This window comes from Antechinus flavipes, chromosome 1 (genome assembly GCF_016432865.1).
Source record: "Antechinus flavipes isolate AdamAnt ecotype Samford, QLD, Australia chromosome 1, AdamAnt_v2, whole genome shotgun sequence".
NCBI classification, from domain to species: domain Eukaryota; kingdom Metazoa; phylum Chordata; class Mammalia; order Dasyuromorphia; family Dasyuridae; genus Antechinus; species Antechinus flavipes.
Window position 1 is genome coordinate 158130761 of NC_067398.1, and position 22110 is coordinate 158152870.

Consider the following 22110-nt stretch of genomic DNA (forward strand, 5'->3'; position numbering starts at 1 on the left):
GCAAATAAATCTAACTCCTGCCTATATAGCATCAGATTCATTTTAAAGAGACTGAATCTAACATCTTCCATTTTCACATTAGGAGGAAAGTGATATTCAGAGAAGTGGGGATTTATCCACGGTAACAAGTTGACAAAGCTAAGATACAAAATCAAATATTCTAACTTGAAATCCAGTGCATCTTCTACTGTATCAATGCTGCTAAATCTCTGACTATCAGACCCTCAAACTGAACAGACACCAAACTGGAAATAACAAAGTTTCTCCCAAATGTGTCCCTTCTGTCCAAACTTCTTTATTATTGTAGATTGACCCTGCTATTCTCCCATTTGCCCAGGCTTATATTCTATAATTCTTCTTTGACTCTTTCTTCAATCTAGTCCCCCATTTCCAATCAATTATCAAGTCCTATGCATTTCACCCACCAGTTTTCCCATTCTGTCTCTTCCTTTCTAACACAATTACAAACACACTCATATCCTCATCCCTTTCTTTTTTAGACTAGCCTTTGAAAGGGCTAATCTCTCTTAAATAAATCCTTCATACTGCTTTTCCATAAATATTTCTAAGACACTGCCTTATCAAATCATTTTAAAAAGATAGTGAGTCCCTATTACTTGTCAAAAAAAAAAAACAAAAACCAACTCATCAAACCCCATACAATCTCTTTTTTCTAGCCCCTTCATAATAGTTTCCACCTTATTCTTACATTGTATCTCATGCCTCTTCTTTTCCTAACCATCTAGTTAGTTAAGGCCATAATTTCAGACCATATTGAGAACTGTGAACTCTTCAAAATTTCCTTTATACATGTCATGATTCTTTCCTGTTTTACTCTAGTCTCTGATAAAGTAGTAGCCCTTCTCTTTACCAAGAATAACACCTCCCATTTGTCATTTAATCTTATCCCTTGCCTTCCTGTGCCTTCCAGCAGACTGCCCCTGCAATTGTTCCCATTCTTTCTCTAATCTTATATCTCCTTATCTGCTAGTTTCTTCTCTGCTGCCTAAATAAAAATCCAAGTTACAACCCTTAAAAAAAATTCCCCAAACTCTATTATTCCCCCTTAAGTACAGTCTTTTTTCTTTTTCAAACTCGATAGAAATAGCAGCCTACTTACAGCTTCCAATTCCTCTCTTCACTTTAACTCTTCAACTAATTTCTGATCTCTTTATTTAGCTTGAAACCATTCTCTTCAAAGTTATCAATACCCTTTTAACAGCAATATCCAAAGATTTTTAAAAAATCATTCTGGAACTCTCGACAGCTTCTGTTACTGTCAATCACTCTCTTCTCTCTCCTGATATTATCTTCTCTCTACATTTTTACAACACTGCTCTCTCTCACTCAGTTCTCCTTCTATTTTGATCTCCTATCAAAGAGTGTCTTTGATGGATCATCATTCAGGTCATGCCTAACAATCTAGGGGCTATCCCTAGGGCTCTGTCTTTGGCCTTCTTCTCCATGCAAATGATTCATCCAGCCCTAATCTCTGCTGACCTCCAGTCTCATATACCTAACAGAATGTCCTGTAGACATATTACAACCAACATATCTAAAACAATTCATTATATTCCTCAAAGTCTTCTTTCTTCCAAATTTTATTTCAGTCTTCCAGGCTCACAATCTAAAGGTCATCCTTAATTGCTCATGTTAGTATAGGTCCTCATCACCTCATGTCTGAAATAATGCAATGGCTTGGGCGATGCTCTCCCTACAAGTCTTTCCCCACTCAGTCCAACCTCCATTTACCTATCAAAGTAATTTTCCTAAAGTATGGATCCAACTATGTGAACACATTTACTCAATAAATCCCAGTGATTCTCTACCACGTTCACAATTGAAAATAAAATCCTTTGTTTGGCATTCAGAGCTCTTCAGAATCAGTTTTCCTCCCTTTTGTGTTTTTTCAGCCTTACTATGCTTCTCCCCTTGTCCTCTCCATATATTCTTTGATCTGGTATTGTGGCTTCCTTGCTGTTCCTCAACAAAATACTCCATCTTTCAGTTCCAGGAACTTTTATAGGACGTCTTACCTCAAGCAAAGACTGTTCTCCCTGATTATCATTTTCTCGGATAAAATCCCTTTTCACAGAAAGTCTTTTCTGAAACTTTTAATTCTAATATCTCCTCTATTAGATTCAACTCCTCAAGGTGGGTTGTCTTTTGCACTTTCTCCATCGCCAGCACTTAGTAAAGTGTCTGGCCCATTATAAGCATTCAATTTTTATTGACTGACATAAGCACCCTGAGAGCAAAGATTATTTCATTATTATTTTATATCTTAAGGGCCTATCAGAGTCTAGCAAATACTAGATACTTAAATGAATGCTTAATAATTCATATCTAGAATGAACTTTCTTACCCATAAACCCATTATTTCATTCCCCTCTTCATCATTCAAAGCTTAACTCAGATACCACATTTTTCCTGAAGACCTTCTCTGAGGCTATCCTTACTTGCAAAATACTGATTAAATTAAAAATTTTTTAATTATATTATCTAGTACCTTATAGAAGGTACTCAATAGTTAACTTATTGAAAAGAAATACCAATGAAAACAAGTTCAGAGGTTGGCAAGATGAAAAAAAAAGACAGGAACAATTAATATTGTAAGCTTTTCAGGAAGATAGAAATATTGATCCCTTGTGGGAAACTGAAGTAATACAACTATTCTAGATTTCAATTTGGTGTTATGCAAGAAAAGAGTTACCAAACTGTACATATTCTTTGATCTAGCAATTTCATTACTGCACTTCTTATATCCTAAGAAGTCAAAGACAGAAATAAAGATCCAGAATATAACAAAAAATTCATAACAGCACTTTTTATGGTAGCAAAGAACTATAAATCAAAAGGAATATAGATAACTTAGAACTTATTTGAAAAAATTAATTTATGAATTGTAAAATACTATATTCTGAATAAAAGACTACTATGAATTCATATAGGTTGAAGGAGAATATACAAACTATAACCACATAAATGAAAACATAAAAGGAAATTCAATTCAAAGTCATGAAAAAATCAGTTATGGTCCTATAGAAGACATAACAAAAGATAGAAAAGCAAGGGACCACTAAGGGAAAATACTGTATACACTGTCAGAAAAGGTTATTATTAGCTGTTTTTGATTACATATTTTTGTCATAAAGGAGGGCTCAATAAAAAATTGAAGAAAAGGAAATGACTATGATATAAAGACAAAAAGGAATCTATAAAACATTATTAAATGTACTTTTTTTCCCAGAAGAAATCACATTTCAATGGTCTACAGGTTATTATTTTTTTGACTTCTGAAATCTCTCACTGATTTATCTTGCATTTCTGAAAGTTTTACAAACTAAAATTAAGCCAAATCAACTTTCTAACTGATGGCAATAATATATTAGGGGACTATAAATGTATACTTGTAAGATAGTTTGGAAAATATTGTGTCACTTAGTATCTTGACGTAATTTCTTTTATTAACCCAATAGGGCGCTTAGTACTTTCTTTATCCCAGTCAAGTTTGCTATTCTGTTTTCTATGGCTTCCTTGCTTTATTTGACCATACCACTTCTAAAGAAGACACCTAAAAAAAAAAAAAATCACTACTATCTTGGCAGTTTGTTTTGTTATTTAAAAGTATTTAAAGTAGTCCTCGAGTGGTTTTTGTTTTAAATCTTGCTGTAGTCAGATGGGTATGGATCTGTATGGCGGGAAGAAGTATTAAAATCTTCTTTTTATTTAATTTAACTTCTGTTAGTTCCCATTAGTTTTTGAGCACTTTGAGGGTAGGTTCTATTCTTGGTATAACTGTATCCTTCACAAAGATCACCTAATCTATGCCTTTCACATAGTAGGTATTTACTAAAAAATTTACTGAAAAAATAAGTAGTTTCAGTCTGACTCTTCATGACCACAGATGAATGAAATATTTATAGAAAAAAATTGAAAGGAGAATCATAGGGTTGTAAGCTTAGAGTAAGAAGGAACCTCAGAGGCTACTGAGTACAACTGTATTATTTTATATGTAAAGGAACGGAGGCCCAGACAACTAAAATGACTTAACCAGGAGTTACTTTGCTAATAAGTATCTAAACAATATCCAAATCAAGAATTACTATGACACCAATGTCCTATTCATTAACCCCCCTCTCAAAGATGTTTTAGGGGTTGATATGGACATTCAATATTAAAACAACTTTAGCAATTTCACCAGATTTTATAGTGTCACAGTATAACAAATACCACTGCTACAACTCATGCTTATAATAGTGCTTTAATATTTATAAAATGCTTTTTCCTAAACTTTATAAGGTAGGTTGTACAACTTCTATTTCCTTTCATAAAGTGGGGAAATTGAGCCTCAAAAAGCATAAAACTACTTGCCCATTATTATAATGAGGAGTAAGTAAAAGAACTGGGACTTCAAATTCAACTCCTCCAAATCCAAATTCAGTTTTCTATATAATACTAATTCTTAAATCACAATGACAATTCTTTGTTATGAAGAAAAAGTTAAATTCATTAATACTCAGTTTAAAAATGCAAAGAAACATAAATTTTTAGGATATCTAAATCAATTGACTTATAATATCTGGAATCTTAAAGGGATGAAACTTTACCCTCAAAGACTCAACTATTCAGTCTAGCTCATTCTAAAGGATTAAATACAGTTGAAGAGTTTTGTTTCGTTTTGTTTTGTTTTAGGATAGGAAAGTGGCAGAAAAAGAGAATTTTCATTTCATTAACATAGGGAACTCTCACTGAGAAAACTCTCTTCCAATGGAAATTAGCAATTGCTCTACAAATTATAGACACAGAGACTTGCCTGAAATACTAAGAAGTTATATGAATTGCCCAGGATCATGTGACCAGTTATGTATCAGAGATTATAAACACCAAGCCACCTCACTGAACTAGTTTTATTTATCCACTGACAATTTTTTTTTCTCCTATGGAAAATCGTTATTTTTCATTAAAAAAAAAAAAAAAACCCAAACCCTTAGAAACAAAAATTTAATGCTGCTCCTTGAAAAAGTTTAGCCACCAAATTAGAAAGGGAGGAAATACAGACTTTTAAAATGTTCTATTTAAATGACACTTTGGATTCTATCCTTGTTATATACTATTTTTTTTTAAATAACTTTTTATTGATAGAACTCATGCCAGGGTAATTTTTTACAGCATTATCCTTTGCATTCACTTCTGTTCCGATTTTTCCCCTCCCTCCCTCCACTCCCTTCCCCAGATGGCAAGCAGTTCTTTACATGTTGAATAGTATACACTATTTTTAAAGAAAGAAAGGCCTAAATTTCTTCTAGAAAGGGATGTTTGACAACAAAGTTCTTTTTTATGTTGTGATAGCCCCATCTGGTGGAACTTTCATTTTTTTTATCATAACTATCAGCATAAATTAAAAAAACAGACTAAAGATGATGCATGATGTGCTTCCTAAAAGGGAGGTGATGAACTCAAGATGAGGCATTTATTGTAGGACATGATCAATGTGAGAATTTTTTTTATTAACTATGTTTATATTACAAATTTTTTTTTTAATGGAAGGCATGGAAATCAGAGGGGAGAAACAAAAGAGGTAATACTTGAAAAAATAAAATTAACCAGATTTGTTTAAAAGCTACATGCATAGGACTTACATGAACTGATACTAAGTGAAATGAGCAGATCCAGGAGATCACTATACACTTCAACAACAATACCATATGAGGATCAATTCTGATGGAAGTGGCTATCCTCCACAATGAGAGGATCCAAATCAATTCCAATTGATCAGTAATGAACAGAACTAGCTACACCCAGCGAAAGAACAATGGGAAATGAGTGTGTTCCACAACATAGCATTTACACTCTGTTATTGTTTGCTTGCATTTTTGTTTTTTTCCCAGGTTATTTTTCTTTCTAAATCAGATTTTTTTGTGCAGCAAGATAACTTTATAAATATGTTACCTATATTGTATTTTAACATATACTTTAACATATTTAACATGTATGGGGCTACCTGCCATCTAGGGGAAGGGGTGGAGAGGAGGGGAAAAGTTGGAACAGAAGTTTTCTCAAAGGTCAATGTTGAAAAATTACCCATGCATATATTTTGTCAAGAAAAAGCTATAATTAAAAAAAAAAAAGCTACATGCATTTAACTTCATAACAAATGCTACATGAAAACATCCACATCTTCTCCAATAAGTTTAGAGCATGTCAAAGTATTTTTAGCCAGTTACTATTAGCAAAGTGAAACAATTCAATAGGACTGACAGGCCCTGTAAATAAAAAATTATAAATTAAAATCTCAATTTACTCCATAGAAGCTACCCTGAATTCTTTTTTTTTTTTTTTTTGGACTGTTATTATTCCTGCCAGTTCAACACTCTACCTTTAAAAGAAACATTTAAAAAAAAAGGGGGGGGGGATTTAAAAATTAGTAAAATTACAAGAAAAAAAACAAGATAGTTTCAGGGATCAATCTCATTTGGCTCAAAACATCAGATAAGATTCACTCAAGATTATTACATCAATGATATACAATCATAGGATCAGTATATTTACTTACCAAAATAACACTAATACTTTCTAAAAGATTTTCAATAAAAGTATATTCTGATTAACACAGTCAAGTTTGGAACTGAACCACTTAACAAACTCCATTCTTTTATCATTTTAATTAACTGGTTTATTATACCACTAAACTTTCTAAGAAAGAAATAGGAAATTTTAATAGCAACTGAATTATGTCAAAAATTAAAAGACATTAACTTGTAAAGACAAATATCAATGTGTGCCAAAATGATATCCCTCTATTAAAAAAAAAAAAAAAAGAAATATTTTTCACAAGCATCTTTGGGCAAATCCTAGGTAGACAAAAGTATGCTTGGAGTCAGAAAAATTCAATTCAAATCTTACTTTAGACATTTTACTAGATGTAACTCTGAAAAGTCACTTTTAACTTCTCTCAGCCTCACTTTCCTCAACTGTAAAGCAGGGATAATTTTAATAACTACTTATCAAGGTTGTTGTAGGAATCATCAAATCAACTATCAGGCTAAATAATAACCTCAACTCATGATGACCCATCTCCTAATAGAGAGGTGATATATGCAAGGCAAAGTGAGGTATATAAGTAGTGTGGCAATTTATTATAAAGAACTGTGCAAACCTTAAAGCAATTTATAAATGTTTACAATTATATGCACACTATGTTTCAATATCAATACTTTCTTTGATTCCCCATCTATGGTAAACTGGAAATATACTTTGATTTTACCAGTTTAAAAAATAATACATTTGTCAATTAACTGTGTGTTTCTGCCATAATGTTAAAGTTTACTAGATACAAATATAAAGCAACCTATATTTACATCTGGGATAAATTATAGCCAAGCCAAAAAAATCTCACAAACAAAATTTCTTCATGTATCTGCTATTCTTCATCTTAAGTAAACATTACAGTATCAGGACTTCTTCCACACTTTTTGATATAAGAGAGAGAGAGGAGAAAGAGAAACAGACAGAGAAAGAAATAAGGGGGGAGGGAAGAGGGGAGGAAAAGAAAGTGAGAGAGTGGGCATGTGTACACCACATGTAAATTTTTTAAAAAGAAGAGTTACACATCTCTCTAAAAAGCATGTCAGCTTGTATATCAAAACATTTCTGATAATCTGAAATTCAAACAAGAACTTAGATCTAGAGGATATACAACATATCCTTTTATCTACAGTATATCCTCACTTAATCTGGATTTTCAAGAAACACAACATTTCAGAAAAGTAAATATTCTACATAACTGAAACACACCTCTTTTAAATGCTTTTAATGCTTTTAAAATCTAAATCATTTTTAAAAGAATTTTTTCAAAAAAGGAATGTTGTTTTTTGTCATCTTCAAACAGAAGAAATACATCTTGATGATTTTAGGCTCATCATTTTAAACATGAAGTATTTTATTGTGCTATGAAAGCCATAAGTTCAAGAGTTAATAAAATATGTTAACTTGTTTTGCTCCCACAGAGATTGTGATATTTTGCTAGTAAGTTATTGTCTTATATCCTCCCTTCATACTATTGTTACTACTTCTCAGTGTACATTCAGTCTGTCTGTGCTAGCAGTTGCTACTTCTAATATGATGTGAGCTGGGAACCAGATAATTAATTAAGTTTGTAAGAACTGTATGTTAAGTAAGAGTTAATTCTGAGCAAGGGCATGTGGGCCTCTTCCAAAGATGACAATGGTCTGTATATATAGCACCATGGCTTTGGGAGAACTATTTTGGCCCCAGAGATTTTTCTTGTTTCCAGGCTCATGGCTATGATCTAAATGGTTGAGATTGCTAGACATCTAACCTCAGAATAAGTAGGAAATTACTTTGTGTATGTGTGTTTCTTTCTTAGTACACAATTTTGCAGGATACAAGACCTAGTTCTAATTTCCTTAGAATATAATCTGATTTATCTGCCTTATAAACTTTGAAACTTTATATATTTACAAATAACTAATAGTTAAAACCTAAAATATGTCCTAAAGTCATCAATATTCACCAACTCCCCATTCCTCCTCTCCTACAATTCCATTTCTTATGTTTCAGCATATCAGAAGTCATACATTATTTGGTTGTCAGATAAGAAACAGTTTTGCCTAAACAATTTAAGGGTTTAAAGAAAAACAAAAAGCCTAGTCTCTGACTTGACTCATTTAACTAGTTTTGAAGCTCTTCTGAATTCCCCAAGTTTTAAGGCAAAACATTCAAGAACATGACTTGTCTTGATGACAATAGCTAGTATTTATATAGTTCTTTAAGGTTTGTAATACCCTTTACAAATATTATTACATACTAAGCTATTAAAATTCTTTGAAATAGGATTTGAAATAAGTTCTTCCTGAATGTAGGTCTAGCACTCTAACCAATAAGCCACCAATTGCCTTAAATACAAATTCTGCACAAGTACAAGGGAAAGCACAATAGGGTAGAAAAAGTAAATAATATCTAAAGAGATAGATATGAATCTAGGCCTTGTCTAGGTTGACAAGCTATGAGACTAGGAACAAGTCATATTACCACTTTGGCCTTAACTTCATCATCTGTTAAATATTAAAGCTACACAAGATGGTGGGTGAGGCCTCTATTTAGCATGGCCTTCTACAATTCTGACAGCTTTATGCATACAAAGTCAAACTGTACCTCACAGACCTGTGGAAGAGGGAGGAATTTATGACCAAAGAAGAACTAGAGATCACTATTGACCACAACATAGAAAATTTTGATTATATCAAATTGAAAAGTTTTCGTACAAACAAAACAAATGCAAACAAGATTAGAAGGGAAACAATAAACTGGGAAAACATTTTTACAATCAAAGGTTCTGATAAAGCCCTCATTTCCAAAATATATAGAGAATTGACTCTAATCTATAAGAAATCAAACCATTCTCCAATTGATAAATGGTCAAAGGATATGAACAGACAATTCTCAGACAAAGAAATTGAAACTATTTATAGACATATGAAAATATGCTCCAAATCATTATTAATCAGAGAAATGCAAATTAAGACAACTCTGAGATACCACTACACACCTGTCAGATTGGCTAGAATGACAGGGAAAGATAATGGGGAATGTTGGAGGGGATGTGGGAAAACAGGGACACTGATACATTGTTGGTGGAATTGTGAACATATCCAGCCATTCTGGAGAGCAATTTGGAACTATGCTCAAAAAGTTATCAAACTGTGCATACCCTTTGATCCAGCAGTGTTTCTACTGGGCTTATACCCCAAAGAGATACTAAAGAAAGGAAAGGGACCTGTATGTGCCAAAATGTTTGTGGCAGCCCTGTTTGTAGTGGCTAGAAGCTGGAAAATGAAAGGATGTCCATCAATTGGAGAATGGTTGAGTAAATTGTGGTATATGAATGTTATGGAATATTATTGTTCTGTAAGGAATGACCAGCAGGATGAACTCAGAGAAGACTGGCGAGACTTACATGAACTGATGCTGAGTGAAATGAGCAGAACCAGGAGATCATTATATACCTCAACAACGATACTGTTTGAGGATGTATTCTGATGGAAGTGGATCTCTTCGATAAAGAGAGCCTTAATTGATCAAAGTTGGACAGAAGCAGCTACACCCAGAGAAAGAACACTGGGAAATGAATATAAACTGCTTGCATTTTTGTTTTTCTTCCCAGGTTATTTATACCTTCTGAATTCAATTCTCCCTGTGCAACAAGAAAACTGTTCGGTTCTGCACACATATATTGTATCTAGGATATACTGCAACCCATTCAACATGTAAAGGACTGCTTGCCATCTGGGGGAAGGGGTGGAGGGAGGGAGGGGAAAAAATCAGAACAGAATAATGCTGTAAAAAATTACCCTGGCATGCATTCTATCAATAAAAAGTTATTAAAAACAAACAAAACAAAAAAAAAAAAAAACAAAGTCAAACTGATCATTGTTCCCAATCATTTTTTATTTCTGGCAAGGGCATTAAATGAAGGTTTATGTGAGGTATGCTCTTCCTAAGTATCACTAATTGGTTTTTTGAAAATAATATTTCAGATGAAATTATATTACAAATAGTACAATTATTTCTATAGTGACAAAAGAATAAAGGGGAACTGCAATATACTAGAAAAAAATTTATTAGCTTAATTCCCTTTCAGAGAAGTGAAACTATAAGACAGCCACTAGGGAGAGCAAGCCAGATAAAGCTGCCTGGGTAAGCCAACAGCTGAAACAGACTTAAAGCACTGAATTGGAAAGATCCCCGAGTTTTGTTCGAGTTATGAATTCATATCATAAAAGTACCACCAGTACACAGTGGTAGATACCTTTAAAAAATTCAGGATTTTATTTGGATGGCAATGTATGGAGAAGTGAAGAATAGAAACTGGAAAAAATATATAGACATGAATGGGATTTTCTGATAGGCATTTGCAAAAAATAAGATGGAGAACTAAAGAACTCTAAAGAAATATTAAAATTCTCTATTATCTACCTAGAGATAAAGACTCTAATTTATGTTTAAACCCTCAATCTTTTTTTGGGGGGAGGGGGAACTTGGGAAAGGTACAACCAAATTCTCTACAGGAAACAATAACCTAGTGTTAACATGTAGAAGAGGAAAAGTGATGAGAACTGTAACTTTGGATTTCAAGAACTGACCTGCTGGTTCCCAATCCCAGAAACCTTTTATAAAAACAAGAAAAACTAGAAAATCAATGGGATAAAGATTTTAAATAAGTATAAGTTGGGCTGAAACTTTTAAAATCTCATTTCTTCTTTCTTCTCTTTTTTTCTTTATTTTCCAGAAGGAAAGTGGAAAATTTTCATCAATAATTTATTATTTATTACTGATATTCACCCCTTATCACTGCACTTTTTTTCTTTTTAAAAATCATTTTTCTTTTAATCAATTTTACAATTAATTCAAGATTAATAGATATAAAGCTTCTGATATGAACCTGAGATACAGCTACCATGTTGGATGTCAGATGGCCAGAATCCCCAAAGATCCAGATTCAGCCTGCCACTAACCAAAAAAAGACCCAAAAAAACCCAAACAGAGACAAATGTGAAGGACTGAATTTAGGTCACATGTGTTAAACTGCTCAGCAGCAGCTCATGGGAAAAGGCAAAGAGGTTTGAATTAGGTTGACAATTGAGAGGGTATGCTACAAAGATTCTCAAAGTCTAATATCCAGAAGGTTCTATCTTGGTCTGATACCGTTTAGACCATTTCATTACAGAAAAGCTGAAGAAAGTAGTATGGCTGGGGGTCTAATGAAGAGTCTAATACATGCAAACTAGCCACATGCCTATGTGGAAGGAAGAAAGCTGGGCTGTGAAATATGTGAAAGCATATTTCACAGAAGTACTCTGGAGTTCAATGTTCTTCATTAGATGTATCCCCAGAAGGAAGTGGCTGCCTCAGAGACTGTTCCCATTGGAACCCTGAAGCCTAAAAGAATAGCTTAGGAAGAAGTCCTTGGCTTAAGTCAGAGAATCTAAGTTTGAACTTGGGGGTTATCAGTGTACATACTAAGCAATTACTCTGTGCCAGAAACAAGCTAAGCTTTGGGAATTCAAAGAGAAGCAGCCCTCACACAAGAGGTATTAGTCTTGCCTGAACAAGAAACCTTACAGACTAATATGAGAGACTATATGCAAGCAAATATGTACATACAAGATAGATACAAGGTAAACTAGTAAGGGATCCCAAAGGTAAGGCATGAAGATTAAGAAGAACTAGGAAAGGCTTCTTACAAAGGGTGGGACTTGAAGAAAGCTAGAAATTCAAGATGAGGCAAGAAAGAGAACAGAGGACAAGTGAATAAATAAGTGAAGAATAAAGATTCAAACAGGGAACTTGGATTGAGCTGGACTGATCTTTGGGAAAGAATTTTAGAATAGAATGTATACCTGTCAAATTATTTAGGTTGGAATAACTTTGTACACAACTTATGTCATCTTCAAATGTTAAGAGAATGCATCCTGAATGCCCCTTTAGTCATTAAAGATCAATTAACCTATATTAATCTATATATTTTTTGGACCTTGGGAGTCCAAAGGGGACTAGCAGGGGAGTGCAGCTACTTGTATACCCTTGACTGAAACACAGTATGCCTATTGAGGACGGGGTTCGACTGAGCACACAGCTTCAGGAGGGATGCACATGGAGCAGTGAGGGAGGAAGAGGACATCTACCTAGCCAGCCAGGCTAGGCCCTGGCAATCAATGGGGTGACAGATGTCACAACCAGATTGCCCTCACATCCAGATCTATATATTTTTTGCCTTGAACCTAATAATATTTTTAGCCTGTATAAACATCTTGTCATTACAGAGGACATATTTGCTAACAGTTACTTAAGTCAAGGCTTATTTGTCCTAAAAATAGCTGCTTTAAGAAATGCCTCTCAAATTTCAATTCATTATAACATATTATACAACTACTATGTAAAAAGCACTGTGCTATTTAGACAAAGAGACACAGGCTATGCTTTCTAGAAAGACAATTTAATGGGAGGGGCAAATATATAAAATACAATAATATAAAGGGAAGTGAGATAATACAAAGGAGAAGTTAAGGCAGTGTTCTATGGCAAATTTGAGGAGAGAGATCACTTTTACCTCAGGGTGTCAGAAAAGACTTCATGGAGAAGGTGGCATCTAATTTTGAGCCTTGAAGTTCAGTAGTCACAATCTAGTGAACAAGTCCACATTTGCCCTATCAAAATTTATGTACTTTAATAAGATTCTCAAGGTTATGATTAGAATACACACAGGAAGTGATTTTTTAAAAATCTCTTTATAACCTTAGGCTTAAATATTACAATTATAATTCATAATTACACATTATGTATTTTTTATAGAACCATATATGGAAAAATACCTTTTCTTCATTGGTTGTAAAACAATCTGGATCCTTCCTTTTCTTCTTCCCTTTTTTATCTTTATTTTGTTGTGTGGTAGAAGTCTGGTAGGGCTGTAAATCTACTCGGGAATGAAACTGATATCTACCACTTTCCACATCACAGTAGTAATAAATTCCAGTAGAAGGATCATAATAGAGTTGATTTTCCTTTCAAAGGAAACAAAAAAAAAAAAAAAAAAAAAAGAGATCCATTAGTGCAAAAAAATTAGTATAATTCAAGTACCAATAAAGTTAACATAAATACAATAAATGTGTCCAATATTATCTATCTTCATAGTGTTCTGAAATACTCTAAATTATTAAGCATGCTTTAAATTTCAAAGTTTATACATATCTCCTTTCATTAGCAAACCATGAGAAATTAATACTATATAAAAGATGGCCAATAAATTAAAAAAGTGCAATAATTGTACAATTCAAAGACAAGTAGCCCTGCTCCAAGGCTAAACATATGATTTCCAATTCTATAATTAGGTTACTCTATATAATCACCTTAAAATTGCCAAGTACAACCTCTAAAAGCCTCGGCTTCACAAAATATATATCTATCCTTAATTGTAAAGAAGTTACGATACACTTAGTAGCTAATGACAAAAAAAACCTGTCAAGCCTCCAGTAATTAAATAACACAAGAAATTAATGAACAACAGTCTTGATAAAATTTATACTGAAATGTAATATATACATTTATAAAGTAGCATATTATTTTGACAAATTAGGGTTTAAAAGTAAAAAAATATAACTGCAAAATCTTTTACATCAATTATAGACATATGTATACTCCTCTAGGCTACACAGCTAAAGAAAAATAAGACCAAATTGAAAATTCAATGGCTAATTTAGTAGGATGAAACCATACAAATGAGTCTTTGAAAGCATTAATTTACTGCATATTCAAGATTAAAATTTATTCTTACCAATATGAACAACAAAAATTCAGTCCAAATCTGATTTAGTCTTAATCACACAATCGTTTGAATGAAAAAAAATTGTAATTTTTCTTTGTTCTCTACTAAAAGTTTGTATTAGCAGAAGACAACAACTTGTCATTCAATCTAATTTTTATTTTCTTACTGAGTCACTTTTACATGCCGGGAGCAAAAAATTAATAATATTCAAAAAATAAACACTTAAAAACGAGACTGTTTGAAGCACAGGAAATGTTTTCATTTTTCCTACTGATAGCCTACTATAACAACATGCTAATGATGTTTTTATTTGTATAACACATTCACAAAATGTTGAATTTCTTCACAATATTTCCTTTGTATTTCTACAGGCAAATAGGGAAGTTAAAATCAGATGTCTGCAGTTTCTGCCTTAGGGGGAAAAAGCAAAAATTCTACCTTATTACCGATAATGTATTTCTTTTACCTGTAGAGCTTGAGAAATTGTAATATTCTCTACTCAGCAAAGTTATAACTTAGATTAAAAAATCAACTGAATACAAATAATAGAATACAAAATAGTGCTGAGTCCCCAATTGTGCATTGGCTACTTGCTGACTGAATGCTCAATTATTAATTAATGAGTAACTGAATTTCTTTAAAATAACCTTCAGTTTTCCCATAACTGATGTTATTAAAAATTACAAGATACTCTTTATACATTTTTAGCTTTCTTTTTAAAAAGATTTTGGGATCCCCTTAGTAGCTTTGCTATGAGTGATTAAAGTGAATAAAAATAACCTAAGATTCAACCCATTCGAGTTTTATTGTCATATTCACACAACCTTATCAATATGACATTTTAAATATAAGTATTTTCCTTTATACTTATGGAAAAAGTCAGGAATAATTGCTAATAGAATCAGACTCAGAATAGTGACAGTATAGATAGTATAAATATCTCCTCCGTTTTATGAATTAAAAAAACTGAGACCCTAAGAAACAGTATGACTTGTCTGAGATCCATGCTAGTAAACATCAATACTGAGATGCAAACCTCAGTTTTCAGACTAATGCTAATGCTATATCTACTATCTACTACTCCATGTTAAATGAAAAACCCTATGTTACTCTAAACTCTTGGTTGAAGGCTATGGAAACTGAGAAAGACCTGAAGTCAATACTGAGGAGCTTTATTTCATTTTAAAAGTATACCTTAACAGAAAATATTGTAATGGAATTAAAATGTTACTAAAACCTTTACTTAATTGGGTGGGGGAGGGGAAGGAAAGAAGAAGAGGCAAGAAGGAGAGGAAAATATGAAATAAAGCATCAATTTCATAAGCAACAATTTGTGAGCATGTCAGCCATACTAAACCCTCAAAAACTCTTCTCAAGATGGCATTAAACACGGTCACAAGTTTTCATGCAAACAACAGACAACAACTGCCTGGAACAATACCCCAAAGGTGAGCCAACAAATGATAAAACTATTTTTTGAACAGAGTCTAATAAAGTATGGCTACTCAAGACTTATCCATATCAGCAGAAGAAATGCCCACACTAAAATATACAAAGAATGAGCCAACTTTGGTACCGGAACTAGATTAGTTGTAGCCACTATACCAGCACCCTCTCTTTTTAGCCAGCATGAATAATTTACATATCAACCTAGTAAAGGTTGAACTTTCAAAGTTCACTCAGGCTTTCTTTCTGGCTTAAAACTCAGATCAGCCTTGCTTAACAGGTCACATTCACTGAAGAAATGCAAAAGCAAAAGCTACATCACTAAATGTTATGAAATCATGTGTAAAATACTAGAGAGTAGCAGAATTCAGTGAGATAAATACAAACTTGAAAATCAGGAACTCAAATTATAATTCTGCTACAATTAATGATCTGTTCTTTGCTTTTGTTTCCTCATTTACTGAAAATGAACAGAAATGGACTAATAAAATGTGTGAAATGCTTAAATGCTAATGAATGTGTTTGCTAATAATAAATAAAAACAAGTATGAGATTTTAAGAGAACGTTATCTAGTATTTTCATATGGATTCATGCAAACAAAATAATTTATCATGAAACTTAAATAAAAGACCCTCCATTTGGTTATTTTCCACTAGCATCATGTTTTTTTCCCATCTTTCCTTTCAGCCTATGGTTATGGTATTTAAAAAAAAAAAAACTTAAATTCCTTTGAAAATATTATGAATATAAAAGTACATATCTAAAAACATCCACTGTTCTTGCAATGATACAATTACTAAAAACTTCTCAAAAGTTTTTTTAAACATTTACATATTACTTATATAGAAATTAGTGTATAAGTAGCAAAAACGAAGCTGTGACAGACATAGAACAAACAAAATCTTCATCACAATTCTATTTATTCTAATTAATCAAAATCCTAGAAGTACCAGGACATTTTGTGACTTTTCAATACTCTTCAATAATTCTAAAAAGTTTTAAAAGCATAAATTTCCTTTTTTCTTTTGTGCTTAGATTTAAACATGATTATTGAGGCCAGTAACATTATAAAACAACAAAGAAAAGATTTTGAGAGACTTACTGAATCATAGTAGAATCCAGTGCTGTGATCATAATATAACCCAGTACTTTCATCATAACTAAATCCAGTTTGTGACACAGCAGCTTCTGCAGCAGCTCTCAAACTTTCAGCTAATGATGAACTGTCTAATTCGGCATTTTCTCCTGTTAAGACACCTTCTGCTTCCTGCATTGGTGAAAAATGAGTGAAATGAGATGCAAGGCTTCTTGGAAAAGGCCAAGATAAAAAGGCTTTGACCTGAGAAACTGACTAAAAACAATGCGACCCAAAAAATAGATGAGAAAAGTCCTACTGAAGATGACTGCAGACTTCAATGTTCAGTCATATAAGGCTGCCTTTTTCCTTAAGGTATTCCATTCAAATATGACCCAGTTTGGAAGGAGATCAAAATTAGTATTTTAAGATAATTGTATAAATATGTATGCATATATTGGATTTAACATAATTTCTACTATGTTTAACATATATTGAACTACTTGCCATCTAAGGGAGGGAGTGGGGGAATGGGAGAATGGGGGATAAAAATTGGAACACAAGGTTTTGCAAGAGTCAATGCTGAAAAGTTCTGAATGCGTGTTTTGAAAAATAAAAAGCTTTAATAAAAAAAAAAGAAAAAAATTAGTATGCGATAGCTACTGAATAACCAGTATTAAGACACCACCATTTAATTATGCATCTTTTCTCATTTTTTCAGATTAATATATAATCCACAAAAGCAGAATAGTAAATAATAGGCTCTAATGGGAAAAATAACTGGGACTATATTGCTATCTTCAAAAACATATTTTTTCATGCTTAAAACTTCTTTAGTTTTTAATTTTTGAAATCTATTTCTCTTCTATTACTGAAAACTACAAAAGAAATATACATAAGAAAATAATTAAAATAGATGATTAAATAATATGTATTTGTTGACTGCACATCTTTTATGTATAATTATTTAAATTCTAGTTTCATCTATTTTATGATGATAAAAATACCAGTTAGAATACACAATGAAAAGTCAGGAAAAAAACAAGGTGACAAGTAATAACAATTTGAATTTAGCAAGTCTATTACCTGTGAATTGGGAATAAAATTGTCCTCTTGTTCATATTTGGCATTCTCTATCGTATCAGTGCCACTGTGACCCTCATTCTCTCTATGTAATGGGTCTATAGCATTGTGATTAGACTCTTCATGCTCTTGATTTTGTTCAAGTACAAGTTCAGCTCCCTTATCTGAAGGACTGACATTCCGATAGTATGTCTGATAATAATAATCTACAGCAAAAGTAAAGTAAATTATATCAGGCAAGTAGGATTTTATATTTTCACACTATTATATAATAAATGAAGGACATAACAAAAAAATAATGCTATCAAATTATAACCACATTGATTCCTATCACCCATTTAATGTACTTCAAAAGATCCTATGGCAGTTAGATGGTACAGTGGCTAAAGTGCCAGCCCTGGAGTTGGAAGGACCTGAGTTCAAATCTGACCTCAAACACTTAACACTTCCTAGCTATGTGACCCTGGGCAAGTCACTTAACCCAATTGCCTTGCCAAAAAACAACAAAAATCTACTAACTCCACAGAATGTTCAGATTTCTGGCACCTCCAGTATCTTAACTTTAAAATATTTAAAGAAGCAAACTGCCAGAAAAAGATGAAAAGAATTATTAAGTTAAACTGAATAAATAATCCTTAGCAACTGTTAACTCTTGGTAACTAAATTTTAAGGCTCTAGATAAGTGCGAACTTTTCAAACTGAAGCTTGTATACCTATAGATGTGAACCTAGGAGCTTACCAGTTCAGGCCAAATGGAATCCACAGTTGGGTAGACAAGATCAAGAGTTTGAGAAAAAGATTACTGTGACTCAGATCAGTTAAAAATCAGTTAGGATCAATGACTCTTATTATGCAGGTACTAATAAGGCTAAGATCAGGAGCAGAATTCCATGAGAGATACTGAACTTTGCATGGAGTACATACTCATCTACTCATACAAATTATAGTATTAACCTCAATCAATCAGCAAGCACTAATCTCAATCAGTCTCCCCAAGGATATGTGACTTTTTGTTATGGGAAGGCCCAGATGAGAAGGGAGATAGTTCAGAGCTAGCATTTATTACCATTATTAAAAACATTATTCAAAATAATCCTCCTGCTGATCACATTGTGTCAGCAAAACATTCTTATGTAAAGCACAGCACATGCCCATCACCTCCATTCAAAGGATTATCTGATTTTTTGTACTCAACACACTGTACTGAACTGAAAAGGACAAAACATTCTTCTAGATATTTAGCTACTTGTTTTAAATTTAGAAAAAGACAACTCTAAGTTATAAGTGGCATTTCTTCATTGTATACTAAATACCTGAAGCTGACCAAGGAGTATAGTCATCTGTTTGGACTTCTACATCAGACTTGTTATTTTCTTTTTTTTTCCTATAATGGATTTCATTACTGAGCTCTTCTACCTGAAAGAAAATAAAGGATTATTTAGAAAAAAAAAACAAAAAACATGGACTTTTATTCAATTACATATAACATTTTACAATGACTAATAGTAATTATTATTAATTATTAAAGTTGTCAAAATTTTGGCTTTTTTTTTTAAGGATACAGACAGCAATTGGTCTCTTTTCTAAAATACAACACTATCACTATATTTCTTTTATCTTTGCTATTAATTTGAAGAATTGGATATAATGATTCTTAATATTTCCTGCATTAATTCTTACAGAAATCAGTAACTAATTGAAGGAGATAAAAAAAAAATCCCTAAATGGACTCTTTGTATCCAATATGTCAAATGGTTTATAAATATGATATTAATAATAAAAAGGTTAGTAGTTCTCCATAGAGAATTATAAAACTAGGAAAATACAAATTCCTATCTATATTATAATTAAATCTGTAATATTACTCAATACCCTTCAACCTTGATAATATATACTTAATTAAATACATTAATGCAGTTTAAATGCTTTTTTGCTCAGATTTCTTAAAATAGCAGTTTCATGATTAAAAACTACTGCTCTGAAAGAAGCAAACTATGTTAGCCACTAAGATATTAATTCTCCTATATCTGCTTATGCCTTCTGAGTCCTTGAAGGGACCCTAACTGTACCACTATGATAACAAGGGCATATGACTACACGAAAAGCAAGTTTCTTTTTCAACATGCCATAGCTTGACATAGCTTTAATATAAAATAATGTTAGTTCACTATAAGTTATATTCTCTTTGCTCTATCTTTAGGCAGACTATAATATCTCTGGATAAGTTCTGTAGTAATTGAAAGTTGACGAAAAATTGAGAATCAATTCTTGACTATGTGCCGTTATGTAAAATCAGTCTAGATTACACTTATTTCCTCCATCTGCTTACTTTTGGCTATTTCACATTTTTAGCCACTTACAAGCAGAAAAACAGGGGCAGTGGGAAGAGGGCTGACGTGAAAAACTAAAGTAACTTTCAATTATCCATGCCATCTCTTTCATATTAAACTCATGATCAAATATTTCTTAAAAGCTTGATAAAAACACTTTCTAATTATACAGGAACAAATATATGTAAAATCAACCTAGAATCAAATACTTTAAAAACTATAACTTCTTTCTGAAGCTTTGCTGCCCTTTTTGTTCATATATTTTTTGGTTTAATGAGCTGAAAAAGTCAACAATATAAACATTTTTAAGATGGCACAGGGTTGATAGAGCACCGGGCTTGGAATCAGAAAGACTGATCTTACTGAGTTCAAATCTGACCTCAGACATTTACTAGCTATGTGACTCTGGGGAAAGTCACTTAACCCTGTTTAAGTTCCTTATCTATAAAATGAGCTGGAAAAAGAATGGACAACCACTCCAGTATCTCTGCCAAAAAAATCCCTAAACAGGGGCAACTAGATGGCACAGTGGATACAGCACCACCCTGAAATCAGGAGAATCTGAGCCTCAGATACTTAATACTTCCCTAGCTATGTGACCCTGGGTAAGTCACTTAACCCCAATTACCCCAGTAAAAAAAAAAAAAAAAAAAAAAAAAAACTCTAAATATTATCATGAAGAGTTGGATGCAGACACAAGTGGAAAAAATGCCTAACAGTTTGGAAGGAATTACACTAACAAATTAGACACAGATACGGGAGATATTATATGATCATGTCCGAGGAAGGCTAGTTTGACTGGACTGTAGGGGAAAGGGGGGGAAGCAATACCCAGTCAGGCTAGAATTCTAAGTTGGAGTCAAGTTGTAAGGCGCTTTAATAGCTGAACTGAAGAATAAATGTTATCCTAGAGCCAATAGGGAGCCACTGGAATTTATTAAACAAGGAGGTAAAATTGTCAGATCTGTGCTTTTAGAAAAACATTTTGGCAGCAGGAATGGAGGATGAATTGGGGATGAAGACGAAAGGAGACCCATTAGAAACTGTATACAAGTGAAAGGAATTGATTTAACATGTAAGGTCAGAGAAAATGAGGAATCTAGGATAATGATAAAATTATGAACCTGGAAGATAGAAAACATGGTGTTGCCTTTGATGGAAAAGGGGAAATTTGAAAGAAGGGTGGATTTAGGGGAAATGATAATGAGTTCTATTTTAAAATTGACAGATGTGAGGCCTACAGGCTATCTAGTTTTAAAAGACTTGTAGACAACTGGTGATACAGGGCTGAACTCAGGAAATTGATAAAAACAAACGATTTTGAAATCAACTAAACTCAAAGGAAACAATGAGTTGATCGAGAAAGAAAATAGGAAGGATAGAAAAAAAGAGAGGAAGGGGAAGAGAAAAAGAGAGAGAAAGTGAAAGACAAGAGACATACAGAGGTCAGGATCCAAATGTAATACTAATGAACAACCAGAAAAGAAGACTTAGAAGTAACAATTAGGTAGGAAGAGAACCAGGAGAATGTAGTCATGAAGACCTAGAAAGAAGAAAGTGTTCAACAATGTCAAATGAAATAGACAGTTAAAAGAAAACTGAGAAATAACTTGACAATTAAGTGCTTTAGTAACTTTGATGAGAGCAGGTTCAGTAAAGAGTTATTAATCTGGACCACAAGATTGAAAAGAGTAGAGGAATGAATGACAGAAAAATTAGTAAAGGATTAGGAATGTCAAAAAAATAAAAAGTAATTAGGAATGTCAATAGTTTTTTGTCTAAGTTTGAGAAAGAAAGGAATGCTGTAGGACAGCTTAAGTTGATGGCAGTA

At 32.7% G+C, this 22110-nt stretch overlaps 1 protein-coding gene across 1 annotated transcript in view; it reads right to left on the minus strand.

Annotated features, from left to right (window-relative positions):
- Positions 1-22110, minus strand: part of AGGF1 (angiogenic factor with G-patch and FHA domains 1) — a 59969-nt gene that overhangs the window by 35606 nt on the left and 2253 nt on the right. The window contains exons 2-5 of the mRNA XM_051991947.1: positions 19263-19365; positions 17953-18155; positions 16894-17058; positions 13395-13583 (exon numbers count right to left, since the gene is read on the minus strand). Coding sequence (XP_051847907.1) covers positions 13395-13583; positions 16894-17058; positions 17953-18155; positions 19263-19365 — 660 coding nt within the window. The remainder of the gene's footprint in view (positions 1-13394; positions 13584-16893; positions 17059-17952; positions 18156-19262; positions 19366-22110) is intronic.